This window comes from Oncorhynchus kisutch, linkage group LG13 (genome assembly GCF_002021735.2).
Source record: "Oncorhynchus kisutch isolate 150728-3 linkage group LG13, Okis_V2, whole genome shotgun sequence".
Taxonomy (NCBI): Eukaryota; Metazoa; Chordata; class Actinopteri; order Salmoniformes; family Salmonidae; genus Oncorhynchus; species Oncorhynchus kisutch.
Window position 1 is genome coordinate 59,990,800 of NC_034186.2, and position 26,564 is coordinate 60,017,363.

At 43.4% G+C, this 26,564-nt stretch overlaps 3 protein-coding genes across 5 annotated transcripts in view; 2 read left to right on the forward strand and 1 right to left on the reverse strand.

Moving 5' to 3' along the window:
* LOC109902051 (myotubularin-related protein 11) overlaps window positions 1-2,419 on the forward strand; it is a 33,045-nt gene extending 30,626 nt beyond the window's left edge. For both annotated transcript variants that reach the window (XM_031786753.1, XM_031786752.1), the window contains exon 17: window positions 105-2,419. In XM_031786753.1, the coding sequence (XP_031642613.1) occupies window positions 105-539 (435 nt within the window). In that variant the 3' untranslated portion in view covers window positions 540-2,419. The remainder of the gene's footprint in view (window positions 1-104) is intronic.
* Window positions 2,420-8,100: 5,681 nt separating this feature from the next.
* Window positions 8,101-12,047, reverse strand: LOC109901466 (uncharacterized). Of its 2 annotated transcripts, none has more exons than XM_020497466.2 (2): window positions 11,373-12,047; window positions 8,101-8,985 (listed from the first exon to the last, which is right to left on the reverse strand). In XM_020497466.2, exons 1-2 carry the CDS (start codon window positions 11,456-11,458, stop codon window positions 8,628-8,630), a joined length of 444 nt encoding a protein of 147 aa, XP_020353055.1. In that variant the 5' UTR covers window positions 11,459-12,047; the 3' UTR covers window positions 8,101-8,627. The 2 variants fall into 2 exon arrangements, with proteins under 2 accessions (XP_020353055.1, XP_031642614.1); XM_031786754.1 differs by lacking the exon at window positions 11,373-12,047 and adding an exon at window positions 10,930-11,007 and having other exon boundaries at window positions 8,107-8,985.
* A 2,301-nt stretch (window positions 12,048-14,348) lies between these two features.
* LOC109887216 (synaptic vesicle glycoprotein 2A) overlaps window positions 14,349-26,564 on the forward strand; it is a 49,874-nt gene continuing 37,658 nt past the window's right edge. Inside the window, exon 1 of the mRNA XM_031786755.1 lies at window positions 14,349-14,631. The gene's annotated coding sequence lies outside the window, so the exon portion shown is untranslated. The remainder of the gene's footprint in view (window positions 14,632-26,564) is intronic.

The window sequence follows — 26,564 nt, forward strand, 5'->3', positions numbered from 1 at the left end:
TAATTTTTGCTGGTCATCAGAAACTACAATTAGTTCCTCATGGATGGCTGTAGTCATGATGGTGTCATAAACTAACAGAAACTCTGGCCATGTTGTGTCCTCAGGCGTTCTCCCACCCCATCTCCTCATCCACCCAGCACCCAGTGGAACAGCTAGCCTGGGAGGTCCAGCAGCTTAGAGACAAGCTGGCGTTGGCCTCCAGCCCCACTAACACAGTCCCAGCCAAAACACAGGAGCCCCGTCAGACACACTCCAACCTCAACCAGAACACCAACAATAGCACCTTCCTCTTCCCAGCCTGCAGACACCCTGGGCCGGGTGTCTCCAGAACCACGCCCCCTATCTTGAACCTCCAACCCATGGTTCCTCCAGTTTCCTCTGCCCCTCTATCTAGACCTGGCCCCAGAGACAGCAGCAAGCACACATTCCTATTTGGCCACCCATCCTCTTCAGAGGCCCGTCCAGACCAGCGTTATTTCCCTGCGCCCAATAATAATGCCAAGCTGCCCAAGAGCAACGGTCCTTCACTGGGTTCCTGAGCTCTGGGTGTCCGCTGTCAGTTAGCACAAATGGTACAAACTGTTCCTCCTGGCTCAGCACTCTAGAACCTATACACACCCTCCAAGACTCTATTTCCTTCCCCGACACCTGATCTCTGGGTGGAACCTGATGTGATTTTCCTGTCAAGGCCTGTTTGAGGGGCTTTGAGGCCATAACAAGACGAGGAGAGTCATGTACTGAGCAGGGAGGAGAGACTAAACTGCAGTAATAATGCATTGAGCAGTGCAAAGCACAAATAGTATTTGAAATGTTTCTGAAAGATTGTTTTACTTGTATCAAATTGTCTGTTTTACTGAATATGACACCCAAACTGATGGTCTGGTCAGCATTCCCTGAGAACGTATTGGTGTTTCTAAAAGCAGCAAGCTAATACCCAAAATGAATAAGGGCTGATGATGATTGATAAGCTAATGACCTGGGAGCACAAATAGTGAGCCGTTGGCTGAAATATGGAATCAAATACTTCTATTGATCAGACTTCAGCTGTTTTTAGAATGATGGTTTCAGCTGAGTGACAACCTTCATTCTTGACCAGACATCTATAATAGGACTGTTGTCCTGACTCTTCGCTCCTTTTGAGTGACAATAACCCCCAGTTCCAAAACCAACTCAGCCTTGAGAGGAAAAATACAGAGAGCTGTTCACCAAGTAAACACTAGGGACAGACATTGGCGACACAAAAAAACATGCAGTTGTAACTCCAGGCATTTTGTCCAGTAAATTTGATCTGGAATTTAGGGCACTGGAGCTATTTTGATACTGTTCCCATATCTTTATACTTGCATGCATGCTAGTAGTGAACTCCGTATCATAACCCTGTTTTTCAGATTATGGCCATGGTCAGTTAATATTGCTGTAAGTGTGCATGATTGAGGTAAAAGTGCTATTATTTTTATGGTCTGTGCATCTCTATTGAGAGTTCTAAGTATTATTGACCAACTTTGGTTGCGTATGAATTTCAGAATATTTAACGATACATTCTTAAGTGGTCGTGACCAAGATGAGTATTACTCTTTTTTTCCCCCCTTATGGTGTCATTGTGCAAACCACAAGTTCTGATGGTTCATATTTATAATTTCCTTTTATTTGGTTCTTCTAGATGTAGCTTTTTTTTAAGGTAAGCTACTTTTTTTTCAGTAGTGTATTTTTTCACGACTTGTCCTGACTGCTAGTTTCGTATGCAGCTTGCATTCAGGTCAAGGACTTCTAAATGCGTCATTTCATTCGAAGCCCAGTGAGCTATTGGGACTGGGCTACTCAGTCCAGCCAGATTGTTGTTTGCATGATGTGGATATTAAGCAGCAAATACACTGGCATGATTTCCATATACTGTAACACTCTTCAGACTACAGGGATGTACTGTGTGTTTATACCAAACTAGCATTTCCATGCAGAGAAGTACTTGTATTGTGTGACAGGATGAAAGGGTTTCATGTTTATTATGAAATATAAAGGCTGAAGGTGGTTATATATATGACTTACATTGGTGTACATCATCACTCTTGCATTACCTACGGTCATTCCTATGCCTCAGTACGAGAGCATTTTGAATTATTCAAGGGCTGTAAATATTCATTTTTGAATATCAGGTTGTTTGAGTTTTTGGATTTGATGCCAGTACTTTTGCTCTTGTCTTCCATGGAAAAAACACACGGCCATCACATTCCCTAATTGCATTGGCTATACAAAGAGAAAATGAATGTCCCTTTTTGCATGCAACCCTACTTCCTGTATCTATACACGATTATATATTTAAATGTTTTGGTACGAATGACAAAATGATTTGCCAGATGTACATATTTTTTTGTATCAGCATGTTAGGATCCTGATTAATAAACTGTATTATAAGTTCATAAAATCTTTGCTTTCAAGTTTCAAAGTTTATACGCCACGTGCACAACAGTACAGTTAAATTCTTACCTTGAGAGCTCTTTCCAAAAATGCAATTAAAGTAATACACAGTAGATGATAGAATAAAAACCTCAAGAACAATGATGAGAGCTAAAGAACATGAGAATGCAAGTATTTACAGTATTCAATGTGCAGGGGTACTGGAGTGGTTGAGGTGTGTTTACATGAAAAGTGACTTAGGATAGACATGTAAACAGGAGTAATAGTGACCAGTAGCAGGAAAATACTAATGGTAATGGGAATCAATGGACAGCAGCGTAATGGAGTAATAAATCAATCATCATTTTAGCATAGATTGTGTCCGTGGGTAGAGTAGAGACCTGTGAATGGGCATAGTCGGTGTGGATTGTCTGTGGAAGAAGGAGAGCATTTATTTTTTTATTTTACCTTTATTTAACCAGTAGGCCAGTTGAGAACAAGTTCTCATTTACATCTGCGACCTGACCAAGATAAAGCAAAGCAGTGCGAAAAAAACAACACAGTTACACATGGAATAAAGTAACGTACAGCTAATAACACAATAGAAAAATCTGTATAGTGTGTGCAAATTAAGTAATGAGGTAAGGCAATAAATAGGCCAATAGTGGCGAAGTAATTACAATTTATCAATTTACACTGGATTAGAATGTGCAAGTAGAAATACTGGTGTGCAAAAGAGCAGAAAAACTAAAACAAATATGGGGATGAGGTAGGTAGCTGGTTGGATGGGCTGGTACAGCTGCTCTAACAGCTGACGCTTAAAGTTCGTGAGGGAGATATAGGTCTCAAACTTCAGTGATTTTGCAATTAGTTTCAGTCATTGGCAGCAGAGAACTGGAAGGAAAGGTGGCCAAAGGAGGTGTTAGCTTTGGGGATGACCAGTTAGCCATTTAGTCTTATGGCCAGGGGATAGAAGCTGTTTCGGACTCTGTTAGTCTGAGCCTTGAAGCACCTGTACTGCCTGCCAGACGGAGCATGGAAAATCAAATCAAAATCAAATCAAACGCCTGGCATGTGCATCTTGGATGGATGGGAGCTCGCCACCAGTGATGCGCTGGGCCGGCCGCACCACCCTCTGTAGGGCCTTCCAGTTGCAGGCAGTGCAATTGCCATACCAGATGGTGATACAGTCAGGATGCTCTCAATGGTGCAGCTGTAAAAGTTTGAGGGGCCATGTCAAATCGTTTTAGCCTTCTGAGGGAGAAGAGGCGTTGCTGACCATATTATGTCCTTAGTGATGTGGACACAGAGGAAATTGAAGCTCTTGACCCTCTTCACTGCGGCCACGTCGATGTGGATGGGGGTGTGCACGATCAGCTCCTTGGTCTTGCTGACTTTGAGGGAGAGGTGTTGTCCTGGCACCACCCTGCCTGTTCTCTGACAACCTCCCTGTAGGCTGTCTCATTGCTGTTGGTGATCAGGCCTACCATCTTCATGTCGTCAGCAAACTTGATAGAGTTGGTTGTGTGTGGCAACACAGTCGTGGGTAGAAGGGCAGTACAGAAAGGGGGCTAAGCACACACATGGGGTCCCACATGTTGAGGGTCAGCGTGGCAGAGGTATTTTTGCCTACTCTCACCACCTGGGGTCAAGCCCGTCAGGAAGTCCAGGATCCAGTTGAAGAGGGAGGTTTTCATTCTCAGGGTCCCAAGCTTGATATAACGAGCTTGGAGGGCACTATGGTGTGAACGCTGAGCTGTAGTCGATAAACAGCATTCTCACAAGTATTCCTCTAGTCCAGGTGGGAGGGCTGTGTGGAGTGCAATTGAGATTGCCCTCGTCTGTAGATCTGTTTGGGCAGTATGCAAATTGGAGTGGGTCTTGGGTGTCTGGCATGATGGAGGTGAGATGTGCCATAACCAGCCTTTCAAAACACATCATGATTGCAGATGTTAGTGCTACAGGGCAGTATTCATTGTGGAAGTTAACCTCAGAGTTCTTGGGAACAGGAATGTTGGTCACCTTGAGACATGTAGGGATTTACAGACTGGAGATGTTGAACATGACCATGAAGATGCCTGCCAGCTGGTCTGTGCATGCCCTGAGAACGCGCCCTGGAATAACGTCTGGCCTTGCAAGTGTTGACCACATTAAAAACCTTTACGTCAGCCCCCGGAGAGCATGAGACCCCGCCATCCCAATCCTCTGGGATGGCGGGGGCCCTGTGTTCTTTTTGTCGAAGCGTGCATAAAATGCATTGAGTTCGTCTGGTAGAGAGGCACCATTGGATAGATAACGGCTAGGTCTACCTTTGTAGTCTGTAATGGACTGTAGCCCCTGCTACATGCATCAGAGCTGGTGTTATAGGATTCCACCTTGTTCCTATATTGTCCATTTGATGACTCTGCAGAGGTCGTAGTGGGACTTCATGTACACGTGTCCTTAGTCGTAGCCTCTGGGTTGGCTGCGATAGCCCTGTGTGCGGTAGCTCTGTCCTTTATTTTAGCGCATACCTCTGTGTTAATCTAGGGCTTTGATTGGGGAAGCAGTCTTGCTTTTGATGTGTCTGTGTCGACCATGTCTACAGGCAGAAGGACGCCCCTGCTAGTGAACTGATCCTCTGGCAACCAAATCATAAAATCTAATATTTGTCACATGCGCCGACATGTAGACAGTACCGTGAAATGATTACTTACGAACCCTTAACAAAGCAGATTTGCAGAAAAATAGTAACACAAAATAACAATAATTAGGATATATACAAGGTGTACCAGCACCAAGTCAATGTGCAAGGGTACGGGTTAGTCAAGGTAATTGAGGTAATATGTACATGCAGATAGAATAATAAACAGAGTAGCAGCAGCGTATGTAGTGAGTGTGAATGTATGTGTGTGTGTGGTGTCAATATGCATGTGTGTGTGTTGGAGTGTCAGTGTAGTGTGTAGTTAGTGTCCAGTGAGTGTCCAATGAGCCTGTGCAAGAGTGAGGGCAAAAAATATATAATAAATAAGAATAAAACAAGGGGGTCAATGCAAATAATCTGCGTAGCCTCTTGATTAACTGTTCAGCAGCCATATGGCTTGGGGATAGAAGCTGTTAACAAGCTTTTTGGTCCCAGACTTGGCGCTCTGGTACCGGTAGCCGTGCGGTAGCTGAGAGAACAGTCTATGACTTGGGTGGCTGGAGTCTTTAACCATTTTTAGGGCATCCTCTGACACCGCCTGGTATAGAAGACCTGTTTGGCAGGAAGCTCGGCCCCAGAGATGTACTGGGCTATACGCACTACCCTCTGTAGCGCCTTGTGGTCGGATGCCAAGCAGTTGCCATACCAAGGGGTGATGCAACCAGTCAGGATGCTCTTGATGGTGCAGCTGTAGAACATTTTGAGGATCTGAGGTCCCATGCCAAATCTTTTCAGTCTCCTGCGGGGGAATATGTGTTGGTGTGTTTGGACCATGATAGGTTCTTAGGCTGTATCACAACCGGCTGTGATCGGGAGTCCCATAAGGCGGGGCACAATTGGCCCAGTGTGGCCCGGGATAGGGGAGGGTTTGGCCGTGGTAGACCGTCATTGTAAATAAGAATTTGTTCTTAACTGACTTGCCTAGTTAAATAAAGGTTCAAATGCGTCGCGCAAGGAAGTGCAAACAACCTTGTGTGCTCTGCAGAACGAATGGTGGATGAATAAGGCACAGGAAATCCAAATGTCGGCCGACAAAAACAACATGCACAATTTCTATCTTTGGCCCTAGAAGTCACTCCATCACCCCCCTGAAAACAGCTGATGGTCTGAATCTCTTGAAGGACCAAAACCATATCCTGATGGTGGGCTGATCACTTTTTAGCACTACTCAATCAATGCTGTCCTACTGACCTCTCCATCCTGGAAGAACTGCCTGTCCATCCACCCAGTCAAGGCCTCAACCATTCGCCAACATTCCAAGAGGTGTTATCAGCTATCTGTTCCCTCAAGAACAATACGGCTCCTGGTGCTGACAGCATCCCGGCAGAGCTACCTAAGAAGGCAGGTTACTTCTGCACCAGAGAGCTCCATCAGTACATCACTGAGGTTTGGGACCGGGAGATTATCCCCCAACAGTGGCGGGATGCCAACATTACCAACAGTACTCTTTAACATCTTCCTCCTATGTGTCACCCAGCTTCTCCATAAGGAGCTTGAGGACAGCAGCGGGTTTGCAGTGGACTTCAGGCTGGATGGAAACCTAATCAACATCAGACAACCATCAAGGTTTTGACGGCGTGGGTACTTGAGCTGCAGTATGCTGATGACTGTGCTCGTGGCCACACTCTGAAAGACCTTCAGTCTGTCCTTGTAGCGGCTGTGAGGGTCTATAGCAGGATGAGACCGTCTAGCAACACCACCAAGACAGAGGTGGTCTACCAATGGAGATCTAGCCCTCCACCCACCATGCCGGTCTTCACCATTGAACACAAATCACTTGTAATAGTCCCATCCTTCAAATACCTGGGCAGCATCCTCTGAGGACTGCAGCATCGACCTCGAAATTCAAAATAGGATAAAGCATCAACTGCCTTCAGGAAACTCAGTCTTCCAAAACAGGGATCTCCACCTCCACACCAAAGTTGCTGTCTATCAAGCAGTCTATCACCACACTTCTTTACAGCTGTGAATCCTGGGTCACATAAGATGCCTGCAGCGCAGGTGTTGAACGCTGAGCTGTAGTCAATGAACAGCATTCTCACGTAGGTGATCCTTTTGTCAAGGGCAGTGTGGAGTGCAATAGAGATTGCATCATCTGTGAATCTGTTGGGGCAGTATGCGAATTGGAGTCGGTCCAGGGTTTCCGGGATGATGATGTTGATTTCAGCCATGACCAGCCTTTCAAAACATTTCATGGCTACAGATGTGAGTTCTATGGGGCGGTAGTCATTTAGGCAGGTTACCTTTGCATTCTTGGGCACAGGGACTATGGTGGCCTGCTTGAAACATGTATTACAGACTGAGTCAGGGAGATATTGAAAATGTCAGTAAAGACACTTGCCAGCTGGTCAGAACATGTTCTGAGTATGTGTCCTGGTAATCTGTCAATGATAACCTGTTTAAAAAAGGTCTTGCATCACCTATGGATCACACAGTCATCCGGAACAGCTGGCGCCCTCAGTATTGGTTCAGTGTTGCTTGCGTCGAAGCGAGTATAGAAGTCATTTAGCTCATCTGGTATGCTCACGTCAGGTCGTGGCTGGGGTTCCCTTCATAATCCGTAATAGTTTGCAAGCCCTGCCACCTCCAACGAGTGTCAAAGCCAGTGTAGTAGGATTCGATCTTAGTCCTGTATTAAAGCTTTCCCTGTTTGATGGTTCATTGGAGGGTGTAGCAGGATTTCTGATAAGCACCCTGATTAGACTCCCGCTCCTTGAAAGCGGCAGCTCTAGCCTTTAGCTCAGTGCGGATGTTGCCTGTAATCCATGGCTTCTGGTTGGGATATGTGCGTACAGTCACTGTGGGGAACAACATCATCGATGCACTTATTAATGAAGGCCAATGACGGATGTGGTAGTATACTCCTCAATGCCATCGGATGAATCCCGGAAAATATTCTGTTCTGCAGAAGAGTCAGGCCAGAGATCACAATGGAGGACAGGAAGCTCTGGAAGACACATGCCGTGGACCCCAGATGACCAGATGATGATGATGTACTGCAATCATTCAAGTCTTCAAGCAGAGTAATACAATTCACAAACTTTATTTATTCGCAAAATAAATATTTACGATATGATATTGAACACTTTAAAACTAGTATGGCACTGTACAATTCAGTTAAATTAAAATGCATACGGTGTAAGTACACTCAAAATATAAAATAAGGTGCAAATGTCTAGTAATAATAATCAGTACACATAAATATAAAGAACTTTCTGACACAAACATCTAATGTTTATCTTTGATCTGGCTTAATCACCCTGCAATAAACCCCTCATGTTATGGCACACAAATGGACTTTATCTGTAATGTTATGCACTTCCATTAGTTTCACTTCCACCACCATATTACACAAATAAGAAAGACAGAGCCACTTCCCACCACGTTACCAGATCACAATCTCAGTGTAAGGCAGTGCATTAAAATATTCAAATCAAAACACTAAAGACATAACTGAAAAGACAAAATGGTTCCTACGGTATTTAATCTGGAGAGGGGACAAAACATTTTTTTTACCCACACCCCTTGATGTACAGTATAAACTGCCTCAGTTTTACCCCCACCTGCTCCCATGCTCTTTAGCCATCTGTTGCTTCAGGGTCCCACATGGCCCAAAGGAGGGGGTCCCCAGGTACCCATAAGAGGGGGGGCCCAGGTCCCCTAGCTTGCGGAGGGACTTGCACATGGGGCAGGGGTAATCAGAGAGGCCCTCGATGTCCTCGAAGGCCAGGTTGACGATCTGGTCTGTGCAAGGGTCACAGTAGAGATGGCCGCAGGAAAGGCGTTTCAGGCGGGCTTCGTAGGAGATGCAGCACTGGCAGTGAGGCAGGTCTGGCCCCAGGGAGAGCGAGCCAGTCAGGGAGCTGCTTTCCAGACTACCTGCCTGGCTGGAGCTCAGCTTGCCTGGAGACCTACAGAGGGGATGAGAAGTTAGGGGTTGGACTCTGGGTAAGAGGTGAGTCAGGGAGCAGGCGCAGAAGGTGAGTTTAATAATAATAAACATGAAGAAAATACGAAACAGGATACGTGTACTGAATGTGACCAAAACCAATACTGCCTGATGACTGAGGCTTATGGAGGGCTATATGAAGGGAAAGTAATCAGGGTGGTGATGAAGTCTAGGTGTGCTTAACGATGGGGAGCAGGTTTGCGCAATGTGGATTGCTAGGACCGGTGGTTAGTAGACCGGTGATGTCAAGCGCCTGAGGGAGGGAGCAGGAATAGGCATGACAAGGTGTTTGCTGAATTGCAATGGTAGGGGTGTATAGACTATACAGTGTGGTACTCTGAGAATCTTGAAAATCAATTTAGTCCAAACAAATGCTGTGGGGCAAAATGGTATGTAATAGAATCATATAAGTACAGAAACTATCATTCAGCAACCCTGAATATAACACATATCATACATGCAGATATCATTGCATTTTCAGTAAGATATATAGTGTATGATATGCTTTGGTTTAACAAAGAGTTTCCAACAGATGCATTTCTGGCTACATGTGTGGTCATGTGACATTATTTCATCCCTCTCATAATTTGTCTCATGAAGACAATGCTGGAGAATGGAGGCAAACCTTTTTGCTTCACAAACCTTTTGTCATAACAACTAAAAGGATGGATTTTTTCTTCATTGCAAATATATTATTACATTTCACAAACTCTTATAGAGGGGGGATCAAATAGATTATCCCCTATGCTATTAATCTAGTCCTAAAACTGAAATGAAATATTATTTACTGTGATATTGACACTTCGGCTCTGACTCCATAATATTCTGAACAAAATGTAAAACGTAACATGTAAAGTGTTGGTCCCATGTTTCATGAGCTGAAATAAAAGATCCCAGAAATATTCCATATGCACAAAAACTTTATTTCTCTCCAATTTTGTGCACAACTTTGTTAAGATCCCTGTTAGTGAGCATTTATCCTTTGTCAAAATAATTCATCCACCTGACAGGTGTGGCATATCAAGGAGCCAATTAAACAGCATGATCATTACACAGGTGCACCTTGTGCTGGAGACAAAATGCCACAAAATGCCACTAAAATGTTTTGTCACACAACTCAATGCCACAAATGTCTCAAGTTGAGGGAGCATGCAATTGGCATGCTGACTGCAGGAATGTCCACCAGAGCTGTTCCAGAGAACTGAATGTTAATTTCTCTACCATAAGCCGCATCCAACGTCGTTTTAGAATTTGGCATTACGTCCAACCGGCCTCACAATCGCAGACCACTTGTAACCACGCCAGCCCAGGACCTTCACATCCAGCTTATTCACCTGCGGGATCGTCTGAGACTAGCCACCCAGAAAGCTGATGAAACTGTGGGTTTGCAGAACTGAAGAATTTATCCACAAACTGTCAGAAACGGTCTCAGGGAAGATCATCTACATGCTCGTCGTCCTCACCAGGGTCTTGATCTGACTGCTGTTTGATATCGTAAGCGACTTCAGTGGGCAAATACTCACCGTCAATGGCCACTGGCACGCTGGAGAAGTGTGCTCTTCACGGATTATTCCCGGGTTTCAAGTGTACCGGGAAGATGGCATTGTATGGCATTGTGTGGGCAAGCAGTTTGCTGATATCAATGTTGTGAACAGAGTGCTCCATGGTGGCGGTAGGGCTATGGTATGGGCAGGCATAAGCTACGGACAATGAACGCAATTGAATTTGATCGATGGCAATTTGAATTACACAAAGATACCGTGACTAGATCCTGAGGCCCATTGTCGTACCATTCATCCGTCACCATCACCTCATGTTTCACCATGATAATGTGTAGCACTCTGATCTGTACACAATTCCTGGAAGCTGAAAATGTCCCAGTTTTTCCATGGCCCAGCATACTCACCAAAGATGACACCCATTGAGCATGTTTGGGATGCTCTGGATCAAGATATGACAGCGTGTTCCAGTTCCCATCAGTATCCAGCAACTTTGCACAGCCATTGAAGAGGAGTGGGACAACATTTCACAATCAACAGCCTGATCAACTTTATGTGACAGAGATGTGTGGATGGTCACACCAGATACTGACTGGTTCTGATCCACACCCCTACCTTTTTTTAAGGGATCTGTATTCCCAGTCGTGTAATCCATAGATTAGGACATAAATAATTTAGTTCACTTGACTGATATCCTTACATGAATTGTAAAACAGTAAAATAGGTAATTGTTGCATGTTGCCTTTACATTTTTGTTCAGTGTAATATAGAATGGCATAACAACTGTGGGATATTAAACAATTATGGTCAGTGCCCGTGGGAAAATTTGATGGAATTTTCTCACACTCACCTCTGTGAAGACGCCGAACCTTTAAAACAATCGAAGCTCAGAGCCGCTAAGATTCTCCATAAAAGGTCCATACCGCTTCCTCTCATGGTAGTGCCAATATTTCATCGACCTGGTTTCTGGGGCACATCCTCTATGCGTCGGTCTTATTTCATATGTTACACTCTCTGTTGTCTTTAAAACCACCCTATCTAAATATGGAAATTAGGCAAATCCAAAATGCATAACAAAGCATTATCGTTGTACCAGTTCCAGTGAGAGAAAATGAATAACGTTACAATGGCAATTGCTTTCGAATGTTCCTCTAACTAGAGTAGGTTACATTGACACCAGGTATTCACGGCACGCGAACAGAAACTGAATACGAATTAGAGCAGCTGGAGTAATCAGGATAGATTAAAAGCGCACACGACGTAGACTGGATTTGATGAAAACCGTTGATATTGACGTTAACGTTATTTATTATCATACATGGAAAGTCTATAGGTTACACTTAGCGTTTCGACATATAGCAATACGTTCATTTAATGCTGACTTCAAATGCGCATAGGGTTTTTCTCTTTATGGGCCATGTGCATGTGTTCATGTGGAATATCGGGTCATTAGGATGCGGCAATCGCTACATGAAGGCATAACTTCACAAAGTAGCCACAGGGTGGCGATACATACCTGAGCATTCTTTGACAAGACTTACTGTCCCACTGAGTTTTAACGTCAGCTATGGTCAATGGTTTTAACTTCATGTTTGAAAAAAAAAGAGTGGTTCCAATGCAAGTGTTCTATTATTTGTCTTATATGTTTATCATAAAGTATGAAATTAAGGTAAGGAAATGCATAGTAATATTGGCCCATGATGCCACTATTGTGCTCAGGAAATTGGATCTCTTTGTAATTAAATTAGGTGTTCTTGGTAAACCAGCACTGGCTAGGCTCACTTTTGTTATTGTACAAAGATATGATGCAGTCCTATATTTTTCTAAATTAAATGTAATAACAGGCAAATACTAGTCAAATAGATGCAAATAGCAATGAAGATCGTATTGTAGGCCACATGAAATGCTACCTAGCCTGGCCAGTGTTAACTTTCAGGCACATTTGTTTGTTAAGATTGTAATCTTTTCTGTCAGTTATGTGGATCTCACACCAGCCATCTGCTGACTGGTTTAGGGGCAATTTGTGCAGCTGTTCCTCTGGTTCCTCTGAGGGTGATGCATGGATAGGTGTTGCGCCTCCTCCCTCCACTGGAGTCTGGACCATCTGTGGAAATTATGTCTAGGTGAGATACAGTATGGCATTATAAGCACCTACTGCAATATAGGATTATCATTTTACTCAGGGTTGTGTGTGGTTGCAGTGATACAGTGATTATAGTATTATATTAATATGAATTTAGTTAAAGTATTATAGATAGTAACGGAAATAAGATTTTGGTCACTTTTCAATACAGTATTGTTAACATGCAATTTCACAACATGAAAATCATATAAAGACCTTATAGAAACATGTTTTGTTTACTGTAGCAATAGGCACCACAACTTTCCCAAACATCTTTGAATGTGTTTCATTAAAACTAGCATGGCCTCCCTAATGAATTCTGGGATGGTATCACAGCACCCTGAGAGTTCCATTTCCTGACTTCTGTTCTGACCCTAATTGTATGCTTTTCAAGTATGCTTTCCAAGTTGGACCGTGCTACGAGTGAGAAGTCACTTGGCGCTCTAATGCAGATCTCTCACATTAATGCTGATTAAATAACAAGGCAGCTTTAATCTGTCGACTTTTGACCCCGACCAATCAGATCTCTCACCAACAAACCGTGCTGGAAATGATTGGAAGATAGTGATGCGTTGCACTGTACTCCTCACATATGTCAGCCAGGGTGGGTGGAAGAGTGTAAGAGAAGCCATATAGCTATTCTAACATAATGCCAGTCATGCACTGAGCATCCAACTGGGACTGAGTGCAGCGCATCAGAGGTTAGGAGTACTATGGGATGTCCTGATGTCCTGTTCCCATCAACATCATGGTCATGTGACCTGTCACTCTTGACAGCTTCAATCAATCACTCTTCTCACTTTTTGTGAATTAAAAGGTATAGGCTAATTTAATGTGGAATCAGGGCAGAGATTGGGGGAAAGATAGGAGTAGGACTGTTGTGGTCAATAGATACCAGCCTGTAGGACCTGTCCAAACGGCAGCTGGCCATCTCTGAAATAGACTGTGGTTGGCGACTATAGTAAGGCCTGAAGCTAAAGGCCAGGGACTCATCTGGTCTGATGAGATCATGATGGAGAGGGTCTGCAGTTGGCATGGCAATAGGTAGCCCTATCAGGGTTAGATGTATGGTACAGTGTACAGTTTGGTAGTGTATGTTAGTCTATTTTGGTGTTACAATTTATGGTTTGCACAGACAGTGGTAAAGTGTCTCCATCTCAGTTTAACAGATTAATTTACAGCAATAACTTTCCTGAAAATATGTTACACCTTTTACTTCTCCCAAATGATTTATCAGTCTTTTATTGCACATGTATTAATTTAAAGTCGATACTGAGCCTAATGAGTATTCAAGATGACACCCAAAATAAATACCTAAATGTACAGTTCTACACAAGATTTACACATTTAAATTCAAGCCAGTGCTGCTTTAATTAAAAACGACACTTTAGTCATCCAAATCAATATCAAACAGTATCATTTTTCATGGTCAATTATAGCCACGAGCTGCAGCACGTGACAGAGACATCTCGTGCACAGATCATTGCCTCAACAATTTGGTGAGTATGGCGAAAATCTAAGTCGAATCCATATCAGTTTGGTAAGAAATCTATAGCGTCTATAAAAACGAAAAAACCCTTATATCATAATATGTCTTCAAATGCTTCCGTGGTTTGAAGAATTAATGAATGCCACGTCACAAACAGCATACGGCTCCATTGACATTCTAACGTCCACACTGGAGCAAAAGAGGAACCCCCTCTCTGAAGAGAATGGGGTACGCGAGAGGAGAGGGATGGATGCTCGAGAGGAGGGGGATGCTCCAAGAAGGATGCTGTGTGGTAGGGTAGCGCTGTCGTACCACGTCAGCCTTGTGCACATAACAGGGTTAGGTTGTATTCTAAACTGGGTAAGTGACCACAGAACAATTTTCATAGACCGGATTTAACACCTTTTATATATTTTTTGAACACGGTGACAACCTTAAGAAACAAATACAGTTAATTAATAAGGTCAAGTGGAAAAACGCGAACATTTTCTACCAAAGGTAAGGATGATTATAAGTCTTGGTTACATTTATTTCACGATTATTTCGTCATACTCGATGTTTATCAAGAGATTTAGGCTAGTAATGCAATAATTGTGTTAAATAGCCTAGTCAATAGTTTCCCACGGCTGTCCACGCCGAGCTCCCGATGTTATTTTGAGCGATAGCAAGAACGCACAACCGATAGAAAATGACCCCCACTCCATACCTTAATAGCCTGTTAGTGAAAGAGCCAGAGGAGAAGTCGACGTTTGTGAGTAAAATACAAGTGCTATACATCTGTTTCTACCACAAAAACATCATATCTCCAAAGAACGAATAGCATTTCGAAAGCCACCAAATTTGGCCCGTGGTCTCGTGCGTAATAATGTAAACCTGCATACCAGCTCCATCCCTGCGCTATCACATCTTAGCCATTATTACTATTGAAAACTGAGTTCTTCTCAAGCATGACATAACCTGGCTAAATATAGGCTACCGTTGGTGTACGTATAGTGGTGAAGACTCTTCCATAGTTTAGTTTATGGTTAAGTGGCGTTGATTTACAAAATGACTCTCACCTTCGCCTCGCCCCTTCACTGCTTGCATTTGATTTAATGGTTGGATATATTCACCTGAACTATAAGGTATAGGCTGCACACACTGTTGAGCATCAGTGAATGTTTTTAACATAGGCTATATGTAGACTGTTTATTTTGAATTTTAAAAGAAGCGGCATAAACGGCCGCGACCTATTCATTACGCGTAGAACGCGATAAATGACCTTGCGCTCTGTGAACCTGAAGATGAACGAGTCTAGTTTAGGACTAAACGAATTGACGAAATCTTATTTTTATATTTTTTATATGTTATTGCAGTGTGGCGTTAGTTCTGCTACAATGACCTTGCCATTAAAAAACATGACACCCCATATGGTCTATTTTTGAAGGCAACGTCTGGTTGTCCCAGCGTCTATGAATGGATAGGCTACGGTTACTGATTGACTTATTGGCCTGATAGAAAAGGCATTCTGGGAAAAATATTCGATCTGATTGTAAAATTATTTTACAACAATTGAAACCTATCTCTTTTACAATCCTTTATTCACAATCACTGTTAAGTCCGTGTGTTCTCACCTTGGATAGGATTAACTACAATATGGCCTTTACCAATAGAATGATAGCCTATATATGTTTATTTTATTTGGTTAACACACTATTTATCAAGATCAATATGTGATTGGAAGATGCTTTGTGATTTACATCAGTTTATAATCTAATTGACTAGGCCTATGGATTGGATTACAGTGCTTGCCAAATAGTGACACCGTATTTACTACCCTCCCTTTCATTTGTTATGCTTGATGTCAATCAAGTCCTTCTGTAGCTTGCGAAGGCTGTTGGTGACTCAGATATAAACTCAGCAAATAAAGAAACGTCCTCTCACTGTCAACTGCGTTTATTTTCAGCAAACGTAACATGTGTTCATTTGTATGAACATAACAAGATTCAACAACTGAGACGTAAACTGAACAAGTTCCACAGATATGTGACTAACAGAAATATAATAATGTGTCCCTGAACAAAGGGGGGTCAAAATCAAAAGTAACAGTCAGTATCTGGTGTGGCCACCAGCTACATTAAGTAGTGCAGTGCATCTCCTCCTTGTGGACTGCATCAGATTTGCCAGTTCTTGCTGTGAGATGTTATCCCACTCTTCCACCAAGGCACCTGCAAGTTCCCGGACATTTCTGGGGGGAATGGCCCTAGCCCTCACCCTCCGATCCAACAGGTCCCAGACGTGCTCAATGGGATTGAGATCCGGGCTCTTTGCTGGCCATATGGTAGAATACTGACATTCCTGTCTTGCAGGAAATCACGCACAGAACAAGCAGTATGGCTGGTGGCATTGTCATGCCGGAGGGTCATGTCAGGATGCAGGAAGGGTACCACATGAGTGAGGAGGATGTCTCTCCTGTAACGCACAGTGTTGAGATTGCCTGCAATGATAATAAGCTCCGTCCGATGATGCTGTGACACACCGCCCCAGACCATGATGGACACTCCACCTCCAAATCGATCCCACTCCAGAGCACAGGCCTCGGTGTAACGCTCATTCCTTCGGCGATAAACGCAAATCCGACCATCACCCAACCATCACCCCTGGTGTGACAAAACTGTGACTCATTAGTGAAGAGCACTTTTTTCCAGTCTTGTCCAGCGACGGTGGGTTGTGCCCATAGGCAACGTTGTTTCTGGTGATGTCTGGTGAGGATCTGCCTTACAAAAGGCCTACAAGCCCTCAGTCCAGCCTCTCTCTGCCTATTATAGTCTCAGCACTGATGGAGGGATTGTGTGTTCCTGGTGTAACTCGGCAGCCATCCTGTACCTGTCCCACAGGTGTGATGTTTAAATCAAATCAAATCAAATCAAATGTATTTATATAGCCCTTCGTACATCAGCTGATATCTCAAAGTGCTGTACAGAAACCCAGCCTAAAACCCCAAACAGCAAGCAATGCAGGTGTAGAAGCACGGTGGCTAGGAAAAACTCCCTAGAAAGGCCAATACCTAGGAAGAAACCTAGAGAGGAACCAGGCTATGTGGGGTGGCCAGTCCTCTTCTGGCTGTGCCGGGTGGAGATTATAACAGAACATGGCCAAGATGTTCAAATGTTCATAAATGACCAGCATGGTCAAATAATAATAAGGCAGAACAGTTGAAACTGGAGCAGCAGCACAGTCAGGTGGAAGTTGAAACTGGAGGACTGGGGACAGCAAGGAGTCATCATGTCAGGTAGTCCTGGGGCATGGTCCTAGGGCTCAGGTCCTCCGAGAGAGAAAGAAAGAAAGAAGGAGAGAATTAGAGAACGCACACTTAGATTCACACAGGACACCGAATAGGACAGGAGAAGTACTCCAGATATAACAAACTGACCCCAGCCCCCCGACACAAACTACTGCAGCATAAATACTGGAGGCTGAGACAGGAGGGGTCAGGAGACACTGTGGCCCCATCCGAGGACACCCCCGGCCAGGGCCAAACAGGAAGGATATAACCCCACCCACTTTGCCAAAGCACAGCCCCCACACCACTAGAGGGATATCTTCAACCACCAACTTACCATCCTGAGACAAGGCTGAGTATAGCCCACAAAGATCTCCGCCACGGCACAACCCAAGGGGGGGGCGCCAACCCAGACAGGATGACCACAACAGTGAATCAACCCACTCAGGTGACGCACCCCCTCCAGGGACGGCATGAGAGAGCCCCAGCAAGCCAGTGACTCAGCCCCTGTAATAGGGTAGATGTACCGATCCTGTGCAGGTGTTGTTACACGATCAGCTGTCTGTCCTGTCTCCCTGTAGCGCTGTCTTAGGGGTCTCACAGTACGGACATTGCATTTTTTTCCCCCGGCCACATCTGCAGTCCTCATGCCTCCTTGCAGCATGCTTAACACGGAACCCATACCGGCGGCGTGCGTGCGCCACCGTGCATAAATTTATGTTGTCCCCCTACACCAAACGCGATCACGACATGCAGGTTAAAATATCAAAACAAACTTTGAACCAATGACATTCATTTGGGGACAGGTCGAAAGCATTAAACATTTATGGCAATTTAGCTAGTTAGCTTGCACTTGCTAGCTAATTTGTCCTATTTAGCTAGCTTGCTGTTGCTAGCTAATTTGTCCTGGGATATAAACAATAGGTTGTTATTTTACCTGAAATGCACAAGGTCCTCTACTCCGACAATTAGTCCACACATAAAACGGTCAACCGAATCGTTTCTAGTCATCTCTCTCCCTCCTTCTAAGCCTTTTCATCTTTGAACTTATATGGTGATTGGCATCTAAACTTTCATAGTATTACCACGACAACCGGCAACACAATTCGTCTTTCAATCACCCACGTGGGTATAACCAATGAGGAGATGGCATGTGGGTACCTGCTTCTATAAACCAATGGGGAGATGGGAGAGGCAGGACTTGCAGCGCGATCTGCGTCAGAAATAGGAATGACTTCTATTTTAGCCCTTGGCAACGCAGACGCTCGTTGGCGCGCGCGAGCAGTGTGGGTGCAATAATTGAATAACATAGATTCCTACATTTATTTTGCGACACGAGCAGAGTGGTCAGCCTATTAGGCACGTTCACGCAGATGAGCAGGGACCCTGGGCATCTTTCTTTTGGTGTTTTTCAGAGTCAGTAGAAAGGCCTCTTTAGTGTCCTAAGTTTTCATAACTGTGACCTTAATTACCTACCGTCTGTAAGCTGTTATTGTCTTAACAACTGTTCCAAAGGGGCATGTTCATGAATTGTTTATGTTTCATTGAACAAGCATGGGAAACAGTGTTTAAACCCTTTACAATGAAGATCTGTGAAATTATTTGGATTTTTAAGAATTATCTTTGAAACACATGGTCCTGAAAAAGGGACGTTTCTTTTTTGGTTGAGTTTATAAATGTATGTTTTTCTCTAACCTTGCAGTAATTCCTCCGTGAGTCTCTTGGCTGATTCACTACTCTTCTGATCCTGCAATACTCACTGTAGTGTAACCTTGAGAGATTACTTCTGAAAGGTGTGTGTACTGTAGAGTACAGAGTAAAACAGAATACATTGAGAATGGCTTGGCAGTTCAGGTTGGCGACAGTTACAGTCATGCCCATGATGATACATTCCTCTTCAATGCATAATCTTCATTGAAGTTTTGATATTACTCCCTCTGTGTTGTTTGTGCTTGTTCAACAACCCGTTGAGGCCAGATGAGCCATTTGTAAAGTGGCGTTAAAGGCAATATTCATTAAATACAGTGGCTGTTTGGGCTCCTTGAGCAGTGATGTGGCACAGAAGTACAATCAAGTACATCAAGTACCCGTAAGCTTGACAAACTGGGGAAGTATTGAGACACAAGGGGCTCTGGATCAAGCTCTGGGTGGTTATACTAAGGGAGAGTTGGGCTAATTGTACAATAACAATATAATGGAGGTTATCCATTGAAGAGGGAGAGTATCATGGATATGCGACAGCAGCTCCAGTCTCCACAGTTAGCCAGACGACAGGGAAGGGAGCTGGACATTTTGGTGTTCTTATTTTCTGCCTGTTACCTCTGCTGATTAGGGTGTGCTCTGGGCTGTCCTCAAAGATGAGCCTTGTCACAAGTTACAACTTGACTCCGCGGTGGCTGTGAGCACTGTGAGCACATTACCATTACACACCCTAAAACAGTCTGAAATAGCCTGTGGACCAGCAACACAGACATTCAACTCATTCTCATCCACCAGTATCCAATACATATCGCTGAGATCACTTGATCAGTGCAGATGTTGCTCAATTTAGACAGTCCACTTCCATCACCGCCTAGCGACCCAGAAACACAGGCCATCGGTCAAATACATACTTACGTGTTTTACATTTCTACTCTCTTATAGATTGACTGTACAACTGAGAGATAATCAATGCCTTTTTTTTGTGTCTCGACGGAGTTCTCAAAGCACCATCCGTCTTCCACTGACAGCACATTTGCTTTTAATCTGCCATAAGGGGTATCTACCTCAGAGGAATTTAATGTTGTAAACCAAACTGTAAAGCGGTAGCAAAACAAATAGCCTCAGTTCACGCAGTAGGAAAACAAGAGCAAACCTTGTCGCTGTATAGTAGCAATTTCAAACGCTTCACATGGGCTAAATTTGTAACAGCAACAAATGGTATTAAGCCAATGCATAACACTGAGAATGGAGAGCTTGCCATAGTTTCTACAGAATGCAGTGGTGAGGATATCTGCATCGAGAGTACCCCAGTCCCCAGCATCATAATCTTCTCCTCCCATAATCCCTGCAGTATATTTTTTGGTTCTGTTAGAGAAATCACCTTCTCCTCTCTGGTGTTTCACTGCAGTGTGCAATTTCCTGTTCGTAAGATTCCCTTTCACCAGCAAGGACATTTTATACTTTCCTCTCCAACCTTTCACAATTGTCAAATCCAGCACACATAGTCACGATTTTCTCATATTTCAGTTCTAAGCCGGGCATCATTGTGTTAGCATCTACACCTGCTGCTATGTTTGAAACAGTAGATTGACTACAACATTGTTGTTATGAGTCATGAAACGACCATGAAAATTGTAAAAACCCTCTACATATCTATTATTTCATACGTAGGCATTACCACTCAGGCATTACAGTAGGTATAATGAAATTCCAATAGCTTCTGTTAGAGAATCAGAGCCCCCGTTTAAAGGTGGACAGGAGTGGTACAAAGTAGTTACCCTTGACATGGATACCAACAACATCCAATTCAAGTACTGTACTGTTGAAACCTATGGACTGTTACATCGTTGAAGGGTATACAAGCTCATTGAGTTGTCTCCCTCTGCATATATCACCCATTTCATTCCCTTGTTGCCTCTCAAAACCGACATGAAGAAGCCCTCTCAAATAGTACAATATTGTGTATATTCAACTATTCTGTAGCAAGGGCAACATCCACAGATGCTTATAATGACATTTGACATTATAGGTACTGGGAATGCAGCTGTTTTTTCTTTGAATATCCATATAGCAGTGTGGGGAACTAAAATGGATGCTGGGATGACATGCTGTTTGACATGGTGTTGCTGACTGCTGTAGTGAGCCCAGGTTGACTACGCACACTGAGAGGTTCCACCCAGGGAATGATGACAGTGATGACGTGACTCATGTTGGGCTGCGCCCTTTCCAGAGGGGACCTCTCTCTCTCTTTCTCTGCAGAACCATGCATACTGTCTGGGTGAGTGGAGCTACTGTATGAGCCATGAAAGGAGTGTGTTTACGCACATCCAAACATGGGCATTGGAGCTGGACAGAAAGGAACAGCTAAATAAATAGATATTGTCTACTCTCTGTTTGCTGCTCCTGCTGAACAGCCTCTCATCATCCTCTCTCGGGTATACCTCCACCCTGCAATGCCCAACCCAGGAGTGTCTAGCCTGTGCAGTGTTCAGGCAGCAGTGAAACAATGTAATCAAATAAAGACATACATTTCCTTGGGGTCTCTTTCTAGGTATAGTACCCGCCAAAAGTTTGGACACACCTACTCATTCAAGGGTTTTTCTTGATTTCACTATTTACACTATTTTCACATATATATATTGTAGAATAATAGTGAAGACATCAAAACTATGAAAAAACACATATGGAATCATGTAGTAACCAAAAAAGTGTTAAAGAAATCCAAATATATTTTAGATTTTAGATTCTTCAAAGTAGCCACCCTTTGCCTTGATGTGTCTGTTATTTGAAATCTGTGAAGCATTTATTTGGGCTGCAATCCTCTGCAGCAGAGGTAACTCTGGGTCTTCCTTTCCTGTGGCGGTCCTCATGAGGGCCGGTTTTGTCATAGCGCTTGATGGTTTTTGCAACTACACTTGAGGAAACTTTCAACATACATCATCACTGAGGGATGACTTGGCCGCTGCAACCCTGTCCTTGTGCCCAGAAAACCAGGCATGAATAATGGATGGGTGTTTCGATCGCTCCAGGCAACCCCTGGACGCTTAGACCAGAGCAGCCAAAAACTGATGGATGTTTCGACCAGACCAGGCCACCCCTGGACTCTCAGACCAGAGCAGCAGATATCTGAATTACGGCAAGAGAGGAAGAGAGAGGAAAAGTCATAACTTAGCTGTCTAAGTAGATCATATTCTGAAAGTTACTGTAACAACCTCACCTCACCCTTCCCTATTTTCCACAACTTTCTTTTTTTAATATGATACTCTTTTCTCTCCTTTCTTTGCAGTTTGTGGTAGATTGACATGAAATTAAAAGGTGTGTGTGTGTGTGTGAGTGCGTGCGTGCGTGCGTGCGTGCGAGCATGTATGTATGTCCTCACGGGAGTTCCAAGGCTCTCTACCGGTCTGCCTTACCTCAACAGAGCATCCTATTGTCTACCTAGACTTATTCTTTGAGGGAAATTCAATGACTTTATTACCTAGACAGACTGTCTAGTCTATCATGTTGTATTCTCAAAACTGCAACTCATGCAACTTTCGCTTAGAATTAGAATAAGTGAAAAGGTATTGGTTTATCTGGTCTTTCAGAGCGGCACCTCACCCGCTCCAAGGGGAACCAATTTAAACACATTTACTTTAATTTCACACATTCAGGAGCATTCTACAGTATATTCATAGGATCTTTAGTTTTGGACCACTGGTTCCTCATTTAGTTCAATATTTAGTCTCTAGAAGGACATATATTTCCATTGCAGTTAGTCTGTTACAAACAGATGTTGAGATATTTGTATTCCATGTTGTTTGCTACCCCCTCACTAACACACTTTCTGGTATTGAGGAAATTATAGAAAGCAAAAAAGAAACTCACAAGAATGTGAATTTGGTCTCTCGCTCGATGTGTACTGTACACTGGAGATGATTATGGTCCACACACCTGTATTGATAGTAATACCTATCCAAGTGTAATTAGTTATGTGCTTCCTGTTGAACAGAATACTGCCCAATCAAATGGACTTGACTAGATACACATCCTCCTCAGTGTGTATGTGTTTCACCATGGTGGACAGAATGGTGCCAGGATAGGGGTTTGTTGACTGGACCCTGTGGGGATCACTTCAAACAGACCAGACGTGTGCCAGGAGTGAGTGGGCCGCACTGACACGGCCCAGCATGCAGTGCTCTGCACACATGACACTGAGGCAAGCCAGGGTTTTGCTGGGAGTATGGTGTGAAAATATGGCTCAACCAGAAACTTGATACATTGGATACTGCTTGAGGTATATTTAAGCAATAAGGCACAAGGGGGTGTGGTATATGGCCAAAATACAACAGCTAAAGGCTGTTAGGTGCGGCGCAGCGTGCCTGGATAATGTCCTTAGCCGTGGTATATTGGCCATATACCACAAACCCCAGAGGTGCCTTATTGCTATTATAAACTGCTTACCAACGTAATTAGAGCACTAAAAGTACATGTTTTGTCATACCCGTGGTATACGGTCTGATATACCATGGCTGTCAGCCAATCAGCATTCAGGGCTCGAACCACCCAGCCTATAATTACATATACTGTTGGCCTACCCAGGTAGTGAAGAAACAGGGATGAAGATTACTGCAGTTACCTATAAAGGATATTGATGGTTTTCCCCATGACTAATCATGGCCATGCGTCTTCTCTCCTCAACATGTACAGTAAATCTGAAGCCAATTGCTATTCATTTGGACCATAACACTTCAAATCATATATGTGGAAATTCCCAGCAATTTAATTCACATTTGACTGTGTGTTTATTAATAGTAAGAAAACTCTTCTGGACATCAGCAGGCAATTACTGGCATGTTCCACTGTATTTCAGTTGGGTTTATCAGGCATGAGTCATAATGCACTGGAGCTGCAGTTTAGCTGAGCTGCTTTAGCTACACTTCTGATGATTATAGCAAGTCTGCTGATGACTCCAAGCCACTCTCTCTCTGCAGTATTGTACTGTAACTTGGTGTTGATGAGCTTTTCCATTAAATGTTCTATTATGTTACCTCTTAGTCAGCCTCATAGGCCGCCGCATTTACACAGGCAGGCCAATTCTGATCAATTTTTTTATTATGTTCTGCTAATTTCATTCATACCTTTCGGCTGTAACATTTAGCATGTCTTCTCACCCAAATAGCATAGCTCAAGGGAAGATATGTGATCATGCCAACCGACAGCTGTCCTTCTTAATCAACAGCTGGAAAGGACACTTCCTTTTGCCTTGTTGAAGGCGGTATTTTGAACCGATGTAAGAACAAGTGGGTTTTCAATTGCACATTATTGTTATATTTGGCTCTGAAAAAGAGCTGATGTGAAAAGATCAGATGTGATTGGTCAAAAGACCAAATATTAGAACAAAAAAGATCAGAATTGGGCTGCCTGTGTAGACACAGCCAATGAGAGTTGATAGTGGCTTTGTCATCGGTGGTGACCTGATCTGTTTTGGGTTGTAACTAAGGACACTTCTTATCTTATTAATAAAAGGCATCTATCATCTGAAGTGTCATCATCAGAAAAGACCTGTTCTATAATGTGCAGATGGTGCTGTTTGCACCGTATTTTGCTTGGGAATTAACAACCTATAGGTCCAGTCTATAATCATTGAGACAAACATGTCCTTTTATGAAGGCGGTCTTCTTCCAAATGTGATTTAGAGTGATGACAGTGTAGCACACACCTACAAGGGGGGGGGGGGGGGGGGTTATTATAGACATCTGTAGCTGGATGAGGTGGCAGAGCGCCAACATGGAGGTGAGAGAGAGGGTGAGAGAGAGAGAGGGTGAGAGGGTGAGAGAGAGAGAGCGAGAGGGTTAGAGAGAGAGAGGGTGAGAGAGAGAGTGTGTGATTAGAAGTGGAGGTACAGTTGGAGTTAGAAGTTTACATACACCATAGCCAAACACATTTAAACTTAGTTTTTCACAATTCCTGACATTTAATCCAAGTAAAAATTCCCTGTCTTAGGTCAGTTAGGAACACCACTTTATTTTAAGAATGTGAAATGTCAGAATAATAGTAGAGAGACTGATTTATTTCAGCTTTTATTTCTTCATCACACTCCCAGTGGGTCAGAAGTTTACATACATTCAATTAGTATTTGGCAGCATTGCCTTTAAATAGTTTAACCTGGGTCAAATGTTTCAGGTAGTCTTCCACAAGCTTCCCTCAATAAGTTGGGTGCATTCTCCTGACAGAGCTGGTGTAACTGAAGCCTCCTTGCTCGCACACACTTTTCAGTTCTGCCCACACATTTTCTATAGGATTGATGTCAGGGCTTTGTGATGGCCACTCCAATACCTTAACTTTGTTATCCTTAGGCCATTTTGCCACAACTTTGGAAGTATGCTTGGGGTCATTGTCCATTTGCGACCAAGCTTTAACTTCCTGACAGATGTCTTGAGATGTTGCTTCAATATATCCACATAATTTTCCTGCCTCATGATGCCATCTATTTTGTGAAGTGCACCAGTCCCTCCTGCAGCAAAGCACCTCTACAACATGATGCTGCCAACCCCATGCTTCACGGTTGGAATGGTGTTCTTCGGCTTGCAAGCCTCCCCCTTTTTCCTCCAAACATAACGATGGTTATTATGGCCAAACAGTTCTATTTGGTTTCATCAGACCAGAGGACATTTCTCCAAAAGTACGATCTTTGTCTCCATGTGCAGTTGCAAACCGTAGTCTGGCTTTTTTATGGCGGTTTCGGAGCAGTGGCTTCTTTCTTGCTGAGCGGCCTTTCAGGTTATGTCGATATAGGACTCGTTTTACTGTGGATATAGATACTTTTGTTCCCGTTTCCTCCAGCATTTTCACAAGGTCTTTTGCTGTTGTTCTGGGATTGATTTACATTTTTCGCACCAAAGTACGTTCTTCTCGGGTCCCATGGTGGTACCTTCAGGAGTTTGGAATTATTATTTTTTTTCTTTCTGAGGTCTTGGCTGGTTTCTTTTGATTTCCCCATGATGTCAAACAAAGAGGCACTGAGTTTGAAGGTAGGCCTTGAAATACATACACAGGTACACCTCCAATTGACTCAAATTATGTCAATTAGCCTATCAGAAGCTTCTAAAGCCATGACATAATTTTCTTGAATTTTCCAAGCTGTTTAAAGGCACAGTGAATTTAGTGCATGTAAACCTCTGACCCACTGGAATAGTGATACAGTTACAAGTGAAATAATCTGTCTGTAAACAATTTTGGGGAAAATGACTTGTGTCGTGCACAAAGTAGATGTCCTAACCGACTTGTCAAAACTATAGTTTGTCAACAAGAAATGTATGGAGTGGTTGAAAAACGAGTTTTAATGACTCCAAGTGTATGTAAACTTCCGACTTCAACTGTATATGCATCCCTAGAGAGATGTAACCTTGACACAATGCTAAAGCCCTGCTGTTTGTACCCTGTCACAAAAACTCTGTAGATCAAAACATCCATGAAGAGCCAATCT